This window comes from Microtus oregoni, unplaced genomic scaffold (assembly GCF_018167655.1).
Source record: "Microtus oregoni isolate MIOR12 unplaced genomic scaffold, Mior012 000024F_ref0000369, whole genome shotgun sequence".
Taxonomy (NCBI): domain Eukaryota; kingdom Metazoa; phylum Chordata; class Mammalia; order Rodentia; family Cricetidae; genus Microtus; species Microtus oregoni.
In genome coordinates, this window is record NW_024543083.1 from 4362519 (window position 1) to 4383821 (window position 21303).

General features: G+C 45.7%; 1 protein-coding gene across 6 annotated transcripts in view; it reads right to left on the bottom strand.

Moving 5' to 3' along the window:
* Fut10 (fucosyltransferase 10) overlaps window positions 1–21303 on the bottom strand; it is a 67704-nt gene that overhangs the window by 44357 nt on the left and 2044 nt on the right. For 5 of the 6 annotated variants that reach the window (XR_005976296.1, XM_041673806.1, XM_041673805.1 and 2 more), the window contains exons 2-4: window positions 17120–17256; window positions 14626–14961; window positions 10340–10634 (exon numbers count right to left, since the gene is read on the bottom strand). Coding sequence is in view for 5 of the 6 variants with exons in the window: in XM_041673806.1 (XP_041529740.1) it covers window positions 10340–10634; window positions 14626–14706 (376 nt within the window). In the remaining variant the exon portion in view is untranslated. The remainder of the gene's footprint in view (window positions 1–10339; window positions 10635–14625; window positions 14962–17119; window positions 17257–21303) is intronic. The other variant, XM_041673803.1, reaches the window with a different exon arrangement.

Below are 21303 nucleotides of genomic sequence, written 5' to 3' on the forward strand. Positions count from 1 at the left end.
CCCTACACACACATGCACCCTACACACACATGCACCCTACACACACATGCACCCTTCCACACACATGCACCCTTCCACACACATGCACCCTTCCACACACATGCACCCTACACACACATGCACCCTTCCACACACATGCACCCTTCCACACACATGCACCCTACACACACATGCACCCTACACACACATGCACCCTACACACACATGCACCCTACACACACATGCACCCTTCCACACACATGCACCCTTACACACACATGCACCCTTCCACACATGCACCCTACACACACATGCATCCTACACACACATTATATCCTGTTCCTTCAACCTCATGTGTTCTGGAATAGGCAAGGGCCACCGCACTAAGAGTGATTTTGTTTGTGTGTGTTACTGTTATTTAAAAAAGAAAAAAGTTTGACTTTGAACATTAAATTTAAATATTAACTTGATAAAATGATCAAAATTCTTCATCCTAAGGTCGTTTGTGCTCCTCTAGTATATTACCCCTACGCTGCTTTTTTCCTTTGTGTAGAGAGATGAAGCATTAAAGAATGACACGTGAACATTTTAAAGCATAATTGGGGGAATAAAAATCAAGGCCCTTCTCCATTACCAGGTTTAATTGTACATAGCGCCCTCTAGTGTCACCGCATGAGAAACCATCCTGAAATCTGTAAATGAAATTTACTTAACAATGAACTCTTGAATCTTCGATTATCTTTGTGTGCGCAGTCTCCTAATTCTAGGCCTCAGAATTAGGCTAGGACAATTTCTTTGAATGCACTGCTTCACTGTGGTCTTTTGCAAAAGTTTTCACCAGATCATCATGGAACCTAGTTAATGATAAATTTAGAGAGAAATAAGTTCTAAGTCCCAAGCAAATGCTTCTTCAGTTGATGAAAAAGAACCCTTTTGCTGTTCCCAGCACCTTTCCAATCTACAGGTGCTTTCCGAATCCAAAGCAGAGTCGGATGGACGCTTGGCATGATGGGGTGTGCACACTGAGAACCGGAAGTACTTGTGGCAGTAGCTGCTTCCGCGACCCTTACTGATGTCTGCAGGCATCTGAAGGACAGCTATACTGTCACCATTAGTAACTGCTTGACCAAAATTACCTAAGAAGGACAAGGCAATACAGACAATGTACCTAAATCATCCCTGCTGGAGAACGGGAAGGGTCAACAGCAAAAGGCCACACTGATGCTCCCATGCCTTCCAAAAAGAAACATTAACAAACTCAACAGGAACCAGCCTGGTCTACAAGAGCTAGTTCCAGGACAGGCTCCAAAACCACAGAGAAACCCTGTCTCGAAAAACCAAAAAAAAAAAAAAAAAAAACTCAACAAGAACAATTGCTTTTATCACTCACTTCTGTGCACGGAGAAGAGTGTGTTTCCTTCCTAAGCATTACTGACTGTTTGATAAAGTTGCATATTTCTCCCTGCCAAAACAGTGGCTCGTGTTCAGTTCTCTGTTGCTGGCTGACAGACAGAGTCCCCTGCACTTCCTCAACCTGCTGACTCTCGGTGTCTTGAGGTGATGCTCTGCCCTCTAGGTCACAGACCTACCCACACTGGCTCTGCTGATCATTTAGTGCAGGATCTGGGCTGCGGTGCTCAGGCATAGCAAGTCAGAGCCGAGTGGGGCCACTGGGGGCAATAAGGACAGCAGGAGGCACTGAAAGCAGAGGGGACAGTGAGGGCAGTGGAGACAGTGGGGACAATGTCATAGCACGTGTTATTTCCACCAACCAAAGTTGCCAACGTCCTGGCAGAATGCTTACCTACCCAAGCACTGGCACTTCCAGGTTCCACAGGCGCACATGCACAATCAAGCGTTCAGGCAACTTACATAGCCACCCAGAGTCCTCAAGCCCTACATGGTCTATGCGTAGCGTGGTCATGTGATCTACGCGTGCTGCAGCTACGTAAGCCCCTGTGCGCATGCGCTAGACGGCCTTTAAAAGCTGGACACCCGGTCCATGGTGTCTTCACGCAACACACTTCAGACAGGCCTGAGCGTCCCCTCTTATTCCCTCTTCATAATAAACTCTTAAAGTGGGTTCCATTATGTGTCTTGTGACACTCTCGTGCTCGGTTATTTCAGTATAGGTAGTGGAGGTAGTGGGGGTGAGAGAGCCCTCTCCAAAGGCCCTCACAGAAACCCATGGCTCAAGGTCAGAAATTCGGTGTCTCTAAAAAGATATTCAGGCTGGTTCCTGAACTGCAAGCCGATAAACCGCTTCCCTCCCTACACTGGTATCAGCTTTGACCAAGAAACCCTCACAAAACGTTCGCTTTGTTTCCATGTAAAATCGCCAGAACAATGCTGACAAAATTCTCCATACAGACCAGTCAACAGGACTTGGACACCAGCCTAAAATACAGTATTACTTCCCAGGAACCAAACAAATACATAATTAGGATAACAGTGTCCTGTGTAGCTTTTCTGTGTGAGATGCTGAGAATGGAATCCGGGGCCTTCAAGTACACTTAAGCAAATCCTCCCCCACCAAGCTGGCCTCGAACTCACAGAGATCCACCTGCCTCTGCCTCCCGAGTGCTGGGATTAAAGGCTTGTGCCACCACCACCCAGCTTAAAAAGAACATATGTCTTTTAAGTTAAAAAAAAAAAAAATGGGGGCTAAAGAGATGGCTCAGAGGTTCAGAGCATTGCCTGCTCTTCCAAAGGTCCTGAGTTCAATTCCCAGCAACCACATGGTGGCTCACAACCATCTGTAATAAAGTCTGGTGTCCTCTTCTGGCCTGCAGGCACACATACAGACAGAATATTGTATACATAATAAATAAATAAATCAAGATGCCAGAATCTTCACGCCTTCTGAGTATATGAGAGACACATAGATTTGTGAATCAAAAGGCTAGGGTTTTAAAAGTTCGGATTAGCTTGTGGATGATTGACAATGATGACCATAACTCACAAGCAGGGCACAGTCGTCTCTCAAATGAGTTAAATTAGGATGGTCTCAGCAGACTAGCTTGTGTGTATAACACAGAGAACTTTGAAAATGTTAGTTTGCACCCTCTTCCTTGTCTCAAGGTCCAGCCTGTTAGGCCTAGATCCTGTGGAGGGACAGAACTGCCACCATCCCCAAAAGAGAGAAGGGGCTGGCCAAAACAAAGTGCCGCCCCCTATCCCCCCACCCCCACGTCCTCAGGCACCAGCCAGTCTGCAGTATGGTTTCCCTGTATACTGACTGGGGAGGGATCCTCTCCAGTCCCGGAAGGAACCCTGTGAATGAGGATGCCCAGATACACACTGAGGCTTGCTCACACACCCTGCCAGCTCCCCTTCCCTAACTCCAGCTAGAAGCTTCTCACTCTCACCCCATTTTTCGTCTGAACAAATTGTTCTCTGGCTTCTCGGTTTCCAAATTGACATTTCTCCCTCCCCTAGCCTGTTCCTAATTAAACTTCCTGACATAGTCTGCTAACCTCTCAGCGGCGGCTCCTCTGACAGCTCTCTGCTGCCCCCTCTTGTCACCGTGTGGAACAGGAGACTCTTGAAACACTGAGTCTTTAGGCCATGGCAATTCTTTTGACAATACTTGGCACGCCTGGCACTGTGCTCAGTACTAGAAATGTCATAGGGAGCAAAATGAAAACTGCCCTCCTTTCTGTGAAACTCACGATGCAGTAGGAAAGGCGCACATTGACCAATCACATAGTAAACGTTACGTCAGAGCTCAGAAGGCTTAGAAGATGTTTTAAGAGTAGGTATAACGTTGCCAGGGGATTAGAGGAGACCTTCTACAGTAGAGATGCAAGCTGGGATGGAAGGATGAGGGGAACAAGGAGACTGAGGATGGGGGCGGGTAGAAGGGACATCCCAGAGGGGGAAGCAGCATTGTGGTCTCAGGTGGCAGGAAATCATGGAAATTACATGAGAAGAAAGAAAATCAGCCTGGTTAGAGGAAGCTGCCAACTGGAAGGCAAAGCCACAGAAGAGGCAGACAGCTGCAGGCAGGACCACTGGAGGCTGCTGGGAGTGGGCAGTGTCCAGGGATGAGGTAGTGGTACTTAAGTCGAGAAGTTAAGGGGGAGCACGGGAGAAAAGAAGAAATTTGGTAAAGAGGCAGAGGCAAGAAAACGTTTTCAAAGCCGGGCGATGGTGGGGCACGCCTTTAATCCCAGCACTCGGGAGGCAGAGGCAGGCGGATCTCTGTGAGTTCGAGACCAGCCTGGTCTACAGAGTGAGTTCCAGGACAGGCTCCAAAGCCACAGAGAAACCCTGTCTCGAAAAACCAAAAAAAAAAAAAAAAAAAAAAGTTTTCAAGATTTAGGAGACATTATGGAAGCAAGGGAGGCATACGACAAACTGGTTCCCTACAAAAGGAAAAGGAAGCTCAGGGATGACTTCCAGTTTTTAGATCTCATGACGGGTCAACCATCATTTTCTGGGTTTGGAGGTGACTAAGAGGCCCTTGAAATGGACAGCAAGCACAGAACAGGCACTGTGGTGGTTTGAATAAAAATGGCCTCCACAGTCTCACAAGGAGTGGCATTGTTAATTAAGTGTGGTCTTGTTACACGAGGTGTGTCGCTCAGGACAGACTGGGAGATTTCAGGCCAGCTGGCACTCTGTCTTCCCACTGCCTACAGATCCTGTGGGACTCCCAACTATTTCTCCAGCACCATGTCTGCCTGCATGCCACCATGCTTTCCACCATGATAATAATGGACTAAACTTCTGAACTTTAAACAGCCCCAATTAAATGTTTCCCTTTAAGGGCTGCCGTGGTCATGGTGTCTCTTCGCAGCAATAGGACACTGACTAAGACAGGCACGCAGACGGAACCAACAACCAGGAAGCCTGTATGGGACTGACCTAAGCCCTCCGCATATATGTTATAGTTGTGTAGCTTGGTCTTCTTGTGGGACTTCTAACAGTGGGTTCGGGGCTATCTCTGACCCTTTGGCCATCTTTTGGAACCCTATTCCTCATACTGGGTTGCTTTGTCCAACCTTAATACAAGGGAGATACTTAGTCTTACTGCAACTTGATAAGCCATGTTTTGTTGATATCCATGGGAAGTCTGCCCTTTTCTAAATAGAAACTGAAAAAGGAGTGGATTTGGTGGGGGGAGGACAGGGGGAACCAGGAAAACAGAATGAAGGGAAAACAGTCATTGGGATGTTGGAAGAAAGAAAGGAAAGAAGGAAGGAAGGAAGGAATTCAGGCACTCAGAAAGGAGATCTGCAGAAAAGGGGTATGTACTTGGGCCATTGGCCAGGGTCCTGTATGAGTCTCAACACTAAGTAGGGCCTTGCCTTATTCCATTTTCTGCTGCTATAACGGGTTACCCAAATAGAAAAGTATGAGGAAAATCAATTTATTTCTAACATTTTTGGAACTGAAGGAGGAGCCTTATTGTTTGGTCATTACGTAGTGGAGGGCTTTGTGGCATACGCGTGGGAGCATGCAGGAGAGAGGAGGGACCCACTTTTATAATAACACACTCCCTTCTCAGATAAGCCTCTCCTGCAGCGAGAACATTACCACACTCACGCAGAGTCCTCGTGGTCTAAGCACTGCTTATGAAACTGCATCTCCAACACCGGTGCACGGGAACTAACATTCCAGCATCGAACTTCAGGGATCCGTTCAAATCAAGGGAGTCCTTCGGGAATCGGGGGGGTGAGACTCCTTGGGGAGCTTGTGGGATTATTTTTTTCAAGAGTGATGCAATAGGAACATGTTTCCATCAGCGATTTGGGGTTGCTACTGTCACTGATGGGAGGAGTTCAGGGAGACCAGCAAATCTCAGCACAACCCAGAGATCAAATGTCCCATGTCCCACTGCATCAAGGATGCTGAAAAGCTTTAGTTTTAATTAGCTGAGCCTGGGATCGAACCTAATCTTATTATCAACACCGAGGCTTGTACTCCTTCCCTGCTTTCAATTTCTATTCAATCTTCTAGGAGGGTAGGATTGTAAAGATTATAGGGAAAGTGGTATCTTGTTGAGTGCCTCCCCAGCACTACTCCCCAGTGGAGGAAACCCCATGAGCACTGAAGGGAACTCACTGTTTCTCTATCATCCACACTGGGGACTGAGTAAAAGACCAGTGGTCACCATCAGTGACTCTACAAATATATACAATTGTCTATTACAGCCTCCGCATGCCCAAACGCACAAAGACTGAAACACTTACTAAACACAAGTCATTTTTCTTTATAAGTCAGGAGGGCATAGCATACATTTTGAATTGGTCTCTGCTGTACCACGTGGGCATCATTGTACCAAGTCTGATGGGATTATCAACCACCATCCCAAGGAGGACAATGAGAATGAGAAACCAGGCCTTAATGTGAGTTCTGATTAATTCCACCCCGGAGTTCCAGCTAGACAACGGTGGCCTTGCCAGTTAGACAAAAAAAAAAAAAAAAGTGAGAAGCCAGAAATTCTGGGTAGGCAGAGACTCATCCCCACCATAAATACTAGAATGAGGACTTGCTTCAGGCTGAGAAATTATACAGCAACTGCTCAGCCATCTTTTCACGAGTGACTCATCAGAGCCAAGGGCCCCGATAAAGGTTAAACCATAAGTGAAGAAAATTAGGGCGCTATTGCTATGTAAATACAGTAGCTGTCTTGCTGAAGATTTTCGCCATAGCTAACTCCCCTTCTGTTGCATATTTGGGGATTAATTCTCACAGTTCAGAACAGTCTCCTATGCCGTTGGAGTTTACAAATCACATTCCCTTAGCTACGTGTGATCCTGCTGCTAGGCCCTCCTTCCTCTCTCTGAGGTAAACACTGAGACCTGCCTTCCTGCAGTTATCTTTATCAACAGGCATTTGTTTAGGGTTCAGGCAAAAGCATCCCATTTAAGATATTCTCAGCTATCCAAGGACACAGAATTACTGCTTGCCCAAAGCTGCTGGTTCATAGCTGCTCAGAGAGACAGAAGAATAAGATGCTCTGGTTTTAGCTCACTTAAAAGACTCCTAGCTCCTTATGCTCACCTTCGCCTTAGTTTACTGATGATTTACTGCTTGTGTCTAATTCTCAAGGACAGCAGGAGACATAATTATCTGCGACCCAGAGAAAGACCCACAATGCCCATGATCAGAGCTATTGATAACAGCGTACTCTGGAACTGATAATTTAGAGGCCTGGGTCTACTCTTTGTTTCCTACCACTTAGAGCAATAAGTGTAAACTGCAGATCTAGACCCAGAGAAATTGCAGTGTCTGGTGAACGTGCTGATCAGATCAGAAGCCATTAGCTTCCTTCTGACTGCTTATGTAGGTTGCCTGGTTACCCGGTATCATCTATGCATGCTGGGAGGAAAAAAAAAAAGTGGCACGCTGATTAAAAAAAAAAAAAATCTGTGTCCTATCCATTTTACTCTTTACTAACCACCTAAAAATGTAGTGCAAGGCACTAGCCTTCCCCTCCAGAATTCCCTGATTTAATTTCTTTCTTAACTAACTTTCTCCACTAAGGAGCTCACCAGACACCTTTGAGCTGACAGCCATGGATCTTATTCAGCAGTATGGACGATTTTACACCAGGGGAGTCTGGGAAAAACAGGCAAGAGGTGGAATGCAAGGAATTCTGGGGAATGAGTAGAGACTGGTGAGGAGACAGAGATGGCTCGGACACAACATTGTGGAACTTAGGGTAAAAGAGGGATCGCCCATGGCCATGGGAAGATAAACTGGAAACTGTGCTTCCAAGACAAAGAAGGCACACAGTTCCCTAGTGCGGTCTTCCCTCTTTGGGTAGGCACTAATTCTCTGGACTCCCTCCAACAGCAAGTGAGGAAAAGAAGTCATGATCTCAGGTGCTCCTGGAAGAGGAATCCAGGTGAGATCTGGTCTGGTCCCCAATCAGCATGTGGCATTTCAGAGTGCCCATAAGGTGGATATTACCGCAATTCATGCAATTAAGGTCTAATCTGTGATCTCTAAATTGACCCTTCACATAGCATCTCAAGAGCAAATCATTAGCTAAGAAATGGCGAGACCTGCCCAACTCAGCCTGCTGTAAGGACAAAAGAATAGACTGCTTTAAGAGTACCACACAGAAATTCATCACATCAGGATGAATATGATTAAAAATACATGGTGTGAATTTATCAAAGAATTGATAAAAATAGTTTAAATAAGACTAGTTTTATTTTGACTTTTCCAGAAATTTACACTGAATTTTCCAGAAATGTAGGGTTGCATAAATTAAAGGGAAAGTGGTCCGCTCTCTGACAAAACAGGGGCCCTAGCCTAACTAGAAAATTAAGTGTGGGCACACAGATCTGCAGTCCTGGGCAGTCACCAAGCAGAGTCCTGTTTTACCAGAACCGACCAGTTCCAGCTACTTGCGTTCCTGCCAGGATAGAAGGAAACTGTCACCCAGCAGAGCAATTGTTAACTGATAAAAACACAGATTCTATATAATGCCTGAGAAGGAAGAGGGAGGCTAAAGCACACTGTGCACAATGGGTGTGTGTGTGTGTGTGTGTGTGTGTGTGTGCATGTGTCTGTGTGTGTGTGTGTGCGTGTGCGTGTGTCTGTGTGTGCGTGTCTGTGTGCGCGTGTGTGTGTGCGTGTGTGTTGGAAGGCATAGGTGCTCAACTTGTTTCCCTGGGCAGAAGCCACTGCTACGCTTAAATAAATGTCTACTGGAGATCCCTAATAGCATCTACAATATTCAGTATTATTTTTCACATTTTAAAACTTGTAGGCAGAGGAAAAAAGTCAGTGACGAAGCACTTACTTAGCATAAATGAGGCTCTGGTTCAATCCTCAGTGCTTTGCAAATAAACATCCAATTTGGTTGCTGAGGAGATGGCTCAACCAATGCTACCCCAAAGCGATGGTGGAACTGTCTGGGAAAGATTAGGAGGTGTAGTTTGTTGGAGAGCTGATATTGGGGATGGGCTTTGAGGTTTCAAAAATCCTCACCATTCCGGATGACTATCTCTTCCTCCCTATCTCCAACTTTTGGATAAGATGTAAGCTCTCAGCTACCACTCCTGTGTCATATCTTCCTGCCTGCTGCATGCTCCCCACCATGGTGGTCACAGACTCTGTTACCCTCTGGAACTGTGAGCTTTCTAAGTTGCATTTGTCATGGTGTCTCTTCACAGCGACAGAAAAGTTTCCATAGCAATCACCTTAACGACTTAGCTCTCTCCTCAGCCACTCTTGTATTCTGATTAATCTAACGTCAAAGAAATAAACAACATCATGCTTGTTTATGTCCACTTACATGTCTGTCATGATCATCAAAATTCCCTGCCTTCATCACAAATGGATATTTCAACTGATGTCAGTAATACCAAATTCCATGCAACAGATTTAGTAAGCACTGCATTCACCTATGAAACCACTGAGTAGCATCCAACCAAGGCTAATGCTGGTGTCTTAGCTGCTGTTCTATGATACAAAGAGACCTCATGAACGAGGTGTCGTAGAATATAATTTTAAGATGTGTTACATTTGTTTATGCTGTGGAACATTTGTTTAATGATGCAAAGATGGGTTGCGTTCTTTTATGTTGCATTTGTTTAACTCTGTGAAACTGTGTTATTTTGCCTGCCTAACACACCTGATTGGTCTAATAAAGAGCTAAACAGTCAATAACAAGGCAGGAGAAAGGATAGGCAAGGCTGGCAGGAAGAGAGAATAAATAGGAGGAGAAATCTGGGGAGAAAAAGATCAAGGAGCGGGAAAAGAAGAGACCAGTCACAAAGCCACATGGTCAGACATGGAATAAGAAGGAAAGAAAAGATACACAAAATCGAGAAAGGAACAAGCCCAGAATCTAAAGGTAAACAGGGTTAATTTACGAAAAGCTGGCAAGAAACAAGCAAAGCTCAGGCCAGGCATTTATAAATAATAAGAACTCTCTGTGTGTTTTTACTTGGGGCCCTCCCGAAGAGTAAGGGTAAAACAACCAGCTACACCAAGGCAGCTTACAAAGGACAGCATTTAATCGGGAGACTGGTTACAGTTCCAGAGGGTTAATCCAAGATCATCACTGTGGGAAGCACGGTGGCAGGCAGGCAGGTAGAAACCTCAAAGCCCACCCCCAGTGACAAACCTCCTCTAATAAGATCACACCTCCTCCTCAACCTTCATTCAAAAGTAAGAACCAAGTGGGGCCATTCTCATTCCAACCAACACAGTTGACCAGGATGGTCTGAAATCTGCTCGATGCCTCCGGCCTTCCACATAGCCAACACTGAAGGAATCAGGTGTTCTAATATATATTCAAGGAGAGCTCTGGCCTCTCACGGGGGGATGAGTAGTAACTCGCCTTTGAACAAGACATTAACAGGCGAAAGGAGGAAGGAGACACCCAACTCACCGTAGAAGAGGAAGGCCTTGGTCATGTGATGCTGTTGGAAGGTCCGGTTGATGGTGAAGAAGCAAGCGTCTGCCCCACACTGGCCCAGCCTGCCAGTCTCCCCTGTCAGTGGGGACCACCACAGCACAATGGGGTAGCTCCCAACGTCCACTGTGTTCTTCACACCCAAGGCTAGCGCTTCCTTTTCAGGAAATGGGTGGAGACGGTGAGGCTCTTCCTCCACTTTTTTATGTCCATCTTGCAAATTGGAATTTTTAAACTTCTTCCTTTCAAATCTTCCAAGCTCAACCACGACCTGAGAGCGAAGACAACTGTTATCAGAATTTGATGCTTCCATTTCATTCGACACAGCTCTCACTGACAAAGATTTAGCTTCCTGTCAGTTTTCTGTAACAACATACCACAAATCCTTTAAAATAACACACTTACAACCTCACGGTTCTGGAGGGCAGAAGCTAGAGACGGGCACATAGTCTAAAATCAAAGGGCCAGAATAGCTACATCCTCTACAGAGCCTGCGGGACAGTACAACCTCTTGCTTTTTCTTTTAGGCATAGCTCACAATGCTTATTTGGCTCTCGGTCCCATTTTCAATCTTCAGATCTATTGCTACCACTCCTCTTGCTCCTGACACTGCCCCCTCTGTGAAGAAATCCAGGAAAGGCTCTCTAGTTTTAATGACCTGTGTGATTACCTTCGACCTCTGTGGACAATTCTGGATAACCTCCTGTCTTGTTCCATTGGGTACTGCTATAACAGAATACCTGAAGCTGGTAATCTCTAAAGAATAAAAATTTGTTTCTCAAAGCTCTGGAGACTGTGCTGTCCACGTTGAGGAGGCCGACAGAAGGAAAGGGACAGGAAGGGTTGTGGCGTAGCTCAGTGCTGGAATGCTTGCCCCATACACTAGCAGCCATGGGCTTCATCCTGGCACATACCCTCCACTAAAGACATTATTTTAGAGCCAGAGCGATGGTATATACATGTGATTCTGGCACTTAAGAAGCTGAGGAAGAGGTTGGGTGGTGGTGGCTCAAGCCTTTAAACCCAGCACTCAGGAGGCAGAGGTGAATCTCTATGAGTTTAAGGCCAACCTGGTCTGCAGAGCAATTTCCAGGACAGGTTCCAAAGCTACACAGAGAAACCCTGTCTCAAAAAACCAAAAACAAATAAAAAAGAAGCTGTGGCAGTAAGATACCAAGTTCAGGGTCAACATGGGGTACAGAGTGAGATTTTTTTTTTTTTTCGAGACAGGGTTTCTCTGTAGCTTTTTGGTTCCTGTCTTGGAACTAGCTCTTGTAGACCAGGCTGGCCTCGAACTCACAGAGATCCACCTGCCTCTGCCTCTGGAGTGCTGGGATTAAAGGCGTGCGCCACCACCGCGCTGCCAGAGTGAGATCTTATACCAAAAAAGGGAAGCAAGAAAGAATCAAATTCATCTTTTTATCAGCAAACTGCTCCTATGATAGCGCGATTCCATTATAATAGCACCAATATTAATAATAATAGTGTCCACAAGAGGACACGCACCCAGTAACCAAGGGCAGCTCCTTTTCAATGGGCTTGCTACGCCTGGCGTGAGAAAAGAGCCACTGACCACCACCACACATCACCTGGAGTCCATAACTCCCCTAAGGAAAAGGTAAAACTTCGACTAGATTCTCAACAGTACCCAGGCCAACTAAGATGTTAGGACCTCCTCTATGAAAGCCAACTGATATTCCAGAAGACTTAAAAAATACATTAGCTTTAAGGGACTGAAACCAAGTCAGCCCTTGCCAAGAGCTTCCTTGGCACTTTTATAATGTAATAACATGGCTCTTCCCCCAAAGCTTGATGGGGGGAAGTTAATTTACAGCCCCAGACCCCTCTCTTCATCTGACCTTCCTTCTTACTAATGTACAACCAGCAACTTAAGGAAAAAGAAAGAAAAGACTGTCAAAACTCCATGAGCCCCTAGAACAGGAGTGAGTTTGAAGTTAGCCTGGGCAGGAGAGACAGGGACAGGGACAGATCTACCAAACCAGTCTCAAAAAGAAAAATGATCCATATTTGTTAGAGAAAAAAGAAAACCATACTGCAAGAGTCTAACCCCGGCCCGCGAGTGGACTCCAGCAGCATGCCATGCGGCCAGGGTAGGTAAAGCTCAACCAGATGCATCTACCAAGAGCCTGCCTGCACCTATAATAGACTCTTTGTGATAAGGAAGCATGGTCCAGCCTAGCATCACAGTGAACTGAGTGGGACAACAGGAACCAAATTCAGGCCTGGAGCTGTCTGCCCCGGGCTTTGAGGAGAAGACATGGGCCCACCTGGCACCTTGCAGCACCTGTCAGATGGGCACGATGTGAGTGAGCAGAGGTATGGAATGCTGTAGTAAGGGAGGGACAGGGAGACAGACAGACAGACAGGCTGGTTCATGGCCTGTGGACAGAGGCATAGCTGATGAGGTGAGAGAGGAAGGGAGCGGGCTGAGGGGAGTGGCTTGATTGCTACCCAGGGTCAAGATGATATCCGGCCTGAGCTGCTGCTGGGACTCACGGCTGTGTTCCTGGCTTGACAACCATGGTCTGTTGATGTTGCTGGCCTCTGACGCCAACCAAAGCGGAGAGGCCAGAGCTATACAGAGCTGGCCTCAGGCTGTTACCAAGGTTACTAGTTGCTCTCCACAAACTGGTGGTGAGGCCCTACTGCTGAAAATGCACTCCCTTATGTCATTGAACACTGAGACATCCATCTGGAGATCAACAAGAAGCTTCACCCCTATTGAATAGCATCCACAGTGCTAGAAGGTGCTCTGCATACTATCAGAGGAGAAAAGGAATGATCAATACCAGCCAGCTACAAACCCTGCAACCTATACCAGCTACCTACCTGAGTGATATAACGGTTCAACAGTAGCACAACAGTTATGGTAGTAACTGATCGGTTTCTGATTGGATGTAAGGCCCACTCCTTAAATAGAACTGCTGAGACTCCTAGGGTATCCAAGAACAGACTGGATAGATCACAGGCCTACAGGCAAACTATGAATACTATTGTCCTGCTAAAGGAACAAATAAAATGACTCCTAATGCATCCTTTTACACCAATAGATCAGGGCCTTACTCAGTCCGGCTTAGAGACGCTTCTTCTTGCAGTGTGTGGCAAGCAACACAGAATCCGATGACTGGACAGTGTGCAGAGAGTGAGAGACTTTGGAACCCTCGGTTCTAAACGGGATGTTATCATCAAACCTCTCACATCAGGGGTCAGGATCTCCGTGGAAGAGGAGGCAGAAAGAGCCAGAGGTAATGGCATCTACCACACAAAACAGTACTGACGCCCATATGGACTCACAGAGACCGTAGCCGCATGCACAGGACCTGCACAGAGTCAAGCAGATGCTGTCCCAGCACTGAGACAGGAAACTGGGCTCTGGCTCCCATCCCTGACTAAGACGCTATCTAGACATGATACAACCTGGCAAAGGAAAAATCAATTTTCTCCAATGGGGTGTCAGGGGATGGATCAACCACACTGCATGGCAGGCTCCAGGCCAACCCAAAAACGCTCCATTTTTTTTCTGTGGGCTCTTTGTTTCATTTTGACTTTTTTGGTCTTGTTTTTGTTTGTTTTGATTTTAGTTTTTGTGTTTCTCTGCTTTTTTTAAGAGAGAGAACAAAGAGCTGGATAGGTAGGAATGAGTGGAGAAAAGTTGGAAGAGAGGAAAAACATGATCAAAATATATATATGAGAACAATTTTAAATAATTTTTTTTTTTTAAAATGACTGAACGTGGTGACGTACGACTGTAGTCACACACTTGGGACACTAGAGGCAGGAAAATGAGATTTTCAAGATTACCTTTGAATACGTTATCAATTCTGAGGCCCACCTGGACTACATGAGACAATTCTAAAAAGAAAAAGAGAAAAAGAAAATGTTCTCCTAAATGGGCCTGGTGGCTCCTTCCTTTAATCCCAACACTTAGGAATCAGAAACAGAAGTATCTGGAGTTCCATACCATGCTGGTCTACACAGCAGAAACCTAGACACCTAGACACACACACACACACACACACACACACACACACACACACACATGCACACACAGGAAAATAAGAGAAGAAAAACGGAACTAGGGTATTCTCTTTTGTATTGTGTAGCATGAGCTCAGGATGCAGAAAAGATAAGCAGACAGCAATTACTCAGAGTTCTCTGAGGAAAGGGAAGGGAAGTGGGGAGGAAGGGGCTGCTAAGGGCCTAGCAACGAACCCACTCTTCACAGCCCGGATTCCCAGTACCTGCAGTGTGACCATCAGAAAGACGGTAGCAGTCATGCACAGACAAGATGCCAGAAGCTTCTGCCTCTGAATCCGCACCATGCTGCCCTGTCCCGGATGACTGAGAGAGGGCTGGCCTGGCTACCAGGTGTCCTCCAGTCAGCCCGCAGCCAGAGACAACTTCACATAGAGGAACCATCTGGGTGCCAATTTCCTGCCAGGAGCTGGTCTCCATGAAGGACTGAGATCCAAGGTTCAGGATAGGTCCAGCTTGGCGCTGGGAAGGAACAGCATGCCGTCTTCTCAGGCTATTATCAGAGCAGTCGGAGTCCTCAGACACAGCGCCATCCAAAAACACTGCAACAAATGAATAATCTTTTAGTCTTATGAGCTGATCGACACAGGTTTAGTGCATAAAAGCACTGAAGGAACCTTTTAGATCAGATCATATACCTCACTAAACTGAATACCTAATCACGCATATGCCTAACACCTCACTCAGAAAGAAAGTAGCTGAGACCAGAATGGTTACCTAACTTGCCTAAGGCCACACAGCCCCATCAAATCCCATGTCTTGGGGGCTGGAGAGATGGCTCAGAGGTTAAGAGCATTGCCTACTCTTCCAAAGGTCCTGAGTTCAATTCCCAGCAACCACATGGTGGCTCACAACTGTAGTAATAAGGGCGGCGGGGCTGCGTCCCCAGCACCCTGGCTCTCTGGCTAGCTCATGCCCGAAATAACAACACACAAACTGTATTCATTTAATCACTGCTTGGCCCATTTCTATCTAGCCTCTTCTAGGCTAATTCTCACATATTAATTTAGCCCATTTCTAATCATCTGTGTAGCGCCCCTAGGTGCACTTACCGGGAAGATTCTAGCCTATGTCCATCCTGGGTCGGAGCTTCATCGCATGCATCTGCCTGGGAGCTGGGAGCATGGCGTCTCTCTGAGGCGTCTGCTCCCGAGAGGAGAGCTGTGGAGTCTGAGCTCACTTCCTCTTCCTCCCAGCGTTCTGTTCTGTTTACTCCTCCCACCTATCTTCTAACCAATGAGGGCCGAGCAGTTTCTTTTTATTTAACCAATGACCTTCCTCCACCACACAACCATCCATAATGGGGTCTGGTGCCCTTTTCTGGCCTGCAGGCATACACACAGACAGAATATTGTATACATAATAAATAAATATTTTAAAAAAAAATCCCATGTCTCGAATCTTCCCCTAATTTCTCTGCCATTAGAAGACTGGACTTGAACCTAGAGTGGCTCCCAGGAGCCCAAGGCGATGTCCCCAGTTAGTTCCTTGGACAGCTGAGGATAGGGAACCTGAAATGACCCTAGCCTACAGCAATACTGACGAATATCTTGCATACCACCATAGAACCCTCATCTGGTGATGGATGGAGATAGAGACAGAGACCCACACTGGAGCACCAGACTGAGCTCCCAAGGTCCCAATGAGGAGCGGAAGGAGGGAGAACATGAGCAAGGAAGTCAGGACCAAGAGGGGTGCACCCACCCACTGAGACAGTGGAGCTGATCTATTGGGAGCTCACCAAGGCCAGCTGGACTGGGACTGAAAAAGCATGGGATAAAACCGGACTCTCTGAACATGGCGAACAATGAGGGCTAATGAGAAGCCAAGGACAATGGCACTGAGTTTTGATCCTACTTCATGTTCTGGCTTTGTGGGAGCCTAGCCAGTTTGGATGTTCACCTTCCTAGACATGGACGGAGGGGGGAGGACCTTGGACTTTCCACAGGGCAGGGAACCCTGACTGCTCTTTGGACTGGAGAGGGAGGGGGAGAGGAGTGGGGGGAGGGGGAGAAGGGTGGGAGGAGGGGGAGGAAAATGGGAGGCTGGGAGGAGGCGGAAACTTTTTTTTCTTTTTCTCAATAAAAAATTTAAAAAAAAAAAAGAAGAAGAAGAAGACTAGACTCCAGGGTTACTTAGATGAAGTCACTTCTTAACCAGGTCTCAAAGGAGTAAGAAATAGACCACATGCCCACTTCTGAAAAGGGTGGAGGAAAAAAATAATGAAGGCTCAGGCTCTGGTTAAAGATGAAACAGTGATGAACTGAAGAAACCAACCAGCACAGGGGGGGATTCTGCTTACTGGGTTATCTGCTGAGTCTTTTGTGGGAAGTACAAGAAAGCAATGGATGTGGGCAATAAGATTTCAATAAGATTTTCATGAATCTGAACTGGCTTTTTTTTTTTTTTTTTGGTGTTTTGAGACAGATCCTCATGAAGCCAGGCTGGCCTCAAACTCACTGGTGTAGCCAAAGACAGCCTTAACCTCTGATCCCTTCCCCACCCGATTCGACCTCCTAAATGATGAGATTATAGGCGTCCATTAACATGCCCAGATTTATGGGGTATTAGGAATAAAACCCAGGACCTTGTGCATTTGAGGTGAGCAGCGTATTAACTGAGTTACCTTCCCAACCTTCTCAGGAGAGAAAAACAAAACCTCTTAAAAGGCACAGGATGGTAACCATGAATGCCTTTTACCTGATATGCCGTAACTCCAACATCCTGGGCAAAGTTCTACGGGGGCAGAACTGGAGCAGGACTGGAGGACACTGTATGTCAAAGGCTGGATTCTAAGTCTGAGTCACATGTCTCCAGGATGCAGAAATGGAGATGAACTAGAAAGATAATATTGGAACAGAGATCAGGAGACGGCCTGTATCTTAACAGCATGCTCCTCTCTCATGACTGTTTTATTTTGGTTTGTTTTTTGTGTGATGTCCTTGTGTCTGTTTGTGAACTCATGTGTGTGTGTGTGTGTGTGTGTGTGTGTGTGTGTGTGTGTGTGTGCATGAACCAACAAAGGACATAGAAGACACTGGATACACTGGAGCTAGGGTTATAGGAAGGCTGTGGGCCACCCACTGGATTGGGCCACCCAATCCACAGCAAGAACTCTTAACTCCTGAGCCATTTCTCAAGTCCCTCTATTGACTGATTACTAAATTTAGGATAGATTGTTAAGAGCCATAAGAACAGGAAGTTGGCTGTGAGACTGTGTCTCTCAGAAATGTGAGGGATAAAAGTCTCACCAACATGGCTGCCTAAACATGACCTGAACAAAGACAGTACCAATATACATGCTAGCATAGAAGGGGAAATCTCATAGGGTCCCAACCCCAAAGAATTACAGTAGGCAAGCAAGGAATTCTGGGAACAGGAGAAATGGTGTTCCCCATGGAAGAGTCCTCAAATTGATTATACAGTACCAAGTGGTCAGCCCTATTCATGCTGGTAATATTATACAGATTGAGTTGGCTTTATATATGTGTATGTGTATACATACATATATTTATGCACACACATGTATAACAATTTTTAAAAGGCCATAAATTTGAGAGAGAGCAGGGGGATCTATGAGAGGGGTTGAGGGATAAAGGGGAAGGGGATAATGATGAATTATGTGCACATGTAATTATATTATAATCTCAAAAACTTAGTCTTTTACAAAATCATAACTCTGGCAAGTACTACAACCAGAAACCACTTTAGCTCTGAAATTTCTGTATTCTTTCCTAGTTTTGAACCTTAATGCTATAAAAGTCACACTAAATGATGCTACCACAGAGAACAAATGAGTCTGTGTAGAACAGTTGTCATTTGATGGGGCCAAGGGTCTAGGAACCTCAGAAGTGCCCTGCAGGATTCTATTCAGCACCTATTAATAGCTATTAGCTACATAAGATGTGGACCTAGCACTTTGAATCCCAGGTTCGGGTCTGCCATTCAGACTGTATAAATTTGGGGAAGTGACTAAGTATTTCTGATCCTCATTGGATTCACTGTAAGTAATAAACCTCATCCTTTCCCCTGCATGGTAGAGAGGGTATTAAACTTTCATTGTATGTGCAAAAGTAATTTACTATAGCTATAATTAATATGACACAGATTAGGTAGTGAACTATTAGCACCTTAGATGAGAATAAAACTACACCACCTCAGCCAGCAAGATGGCTCAGTGGGTAAAATGATTTATCATGAAAAGCCGCCAACCTATGTTCGATCCCTGAACTCGTGGTGGAAGACCAGAAACAACTTCCAGAAAACCATCTTCTGACCTTCACAGGTACCCGCTGGCACACGCCGCCGCATTCACCCCACGCCAATCACATACACAATCATATAAACCATTAAAAGTCAATTTAAGACTGTAACATTTTCTGAAGAGTTTTAAATCGGTAACTTCGTTTAATATTACTTGTAACCACCTTGGGAAAACAAGGTGGGTATTATTAATTCCAGTTATAACAAAACTAAAGTTAAGCCTCACTAAATTTAAGCAGTTGGTCTGGGATCATACTTTTAGCAGTGGGTCTAAATCAGGTCACCTGACTCCAAGATCAATAGAAAGGAAAGAGACAGCAGAAACAGTGGCGGCTTTAGGACAAACAGGAAGGTCGAGAGTAAAGGAAAACAGAAGGTAAAGATTCTGAAACTAGCTTGGGATATATGTATAACTAAGATCTCAGGATGACTGGAGGGCCTTTTTGCAATTTTTAATCGGTCATATCAACTACTAACAAATAATTCAAGAGTACAAATTCCCTTGCATGTAGAGAACCTCAAGTTAGTTTCCTGCCGAAGCCAGGAGTGTAGGAAGGTGTCAGGAACCTGGCTGTGATTAAATATTCACCACCGAGGAGCAGCCTTTAGTAGCTGAATTACACTCTCAGCAACCTGCCAGGCCTTAGGGTACATTTACAATAATAGCACTCAATCTAACCCATGCTAGGAATTAGCCAGGAGCGTGTCATCAAGTCCTAAGTCCTCCAGCTGGTGAGGACAGGTGGACCCACAGAGAGTACCATGAAAGCCCTCAAGCTCCAGTGTAATGGCACCCCAAGAGGAGGAGGCTCCCTGTGTTTCTGTTTCATCTTTGCCTCCCGGGTGAACCTGAGTCATTCAGGACAATGCCCCGTAATATTCTTTTCCTGGGCAGAGGAATGTATCTTTTTATAGGCCGCGGTCTGTAATGTCTAAAATGGTCTCTAACTAACCAACTCCTAACTCTAAGAGCTGAGCTGAGCCATGCATGGCTGGTGTACACTACCCAGGGTTGCCCGTCTCGTTGGTATTCGGGTATCTCTACTGGCCTGCTCTTGCGGTTCTCACAGGATACAAGTGCTCAGCTGCAGCCACTAAGAGCACCTGTCTTGAAAGCAAAACAAATGAACAAAAATCTCTAGTACACCCCTTAAAGTGTGGCCGTCCTTAGAAAGAAATGTCATGGTAGGCTGGCAGGAATGTGTCTTATTTTCAAGCACTTTTTACTGCCTCCTTTCAACTACACCACATCAAGACCCCTTATTTATCCCGATGGTGGTTGCCCTCAAAGCCCCAAAACTGGTGCTCTTTCCAGCCCCAGCCCCTTGGATTCTGCACTCGGCTAAGTATAAATTAATGTCCTAGAATGAAAATCTTACTGAAGTCTGTGCATGCCTTTGCAAAGGTTCTAAAAAGAGGCTCAGTATGGGGTAGATCACCTGCCCACCATACACAGGACCCTGTGCTTCATACCTAACATGGAAAAAATAACATGGATGTGTACCCACTTTATTTCTCTAGTTTACTCCCTGGTCTCCACCTCGAGGTCTGTGTTCCTGCTGCTCCCAGAATGTAACTTGCCTTTTCTGTACTGCTGAACCAACTTTGAACACCAGTACCTCTTGGGAAATGTTGTAGACATTCTAGACATTTCCCAAGACTTCTGGGGGTGGGGAGGGGCTATGGACTGAACTAAGGACTTCAAACACACTAATTAGGCAAATGATCTACCACTGACCTACATGATGGGAATTATTTTTATTTCCCTTTTTGTTTTTTGTTTCTTTTATTTTTGTGGTTTTGTTTTGTTTCTGTTTTGGAGACAGGGTTTCTCAGTGTAGCTCTGGTTGTCCTGGAACTTGCTCTGTAGACCAGGCTGGGCTCGAACTCACACAGATCCCTGTGCCTAGGCCTCCAGGATGCTGGGATTAAAGGCGTGCCCAGCTCTGTTATCCTTTTTAGTAATTCAGTATTTCTTTCTGAAAACTAAGGTTTTACATAAGCTTTTTCAAAAAGTATTTAGAAAGCATGTCAATTAGAATAAGCTTAATGTTTCCTTTTTCCAAAGCCCATTTCGGGAATGCTCCCTGTATTCACTAAGTGTTGTCACTGTAAGGAAAACAAAGCCTGGCAGCAGCAGCTTACAGGAGGAAGGACTTACTTTGGGTTCCATTTCAAAGGATTTCAGTTCATCCTGCTGGAGAAGGATGGTGGATCAAATAGCTCCCTCCGTGGTAATGGAAGTATCAGGTGGTGAGTGTTCCCACAAATCAGAACCAGTGGCTAATATAACCGTCACAGTCCACCCCTAGGCGCTGTAGGACCCAGCCATGACGAACTCAATAGAGGCTTGAGTCTCAGTAGTTTACCCTGAGGCAATATCTGTTTCCCATAAAGACCATAAACTGAGACCACAAAGGCACCACCGAGGAACAGACCACCCAAAAGAAATCCCAACCATTGTAGATAGAGTCACCTGCCAACACATACCCATTGCTTTTCACCAGGACACCTCCAGACAAATGTCAGCCAATCAGGGGTCCTGAATCTTAGAAATCCCTCACCCCCATCTTTGCCACTATAAAAACCCAACTCCAACTGAGCTGGGGCTCTCCAATCAG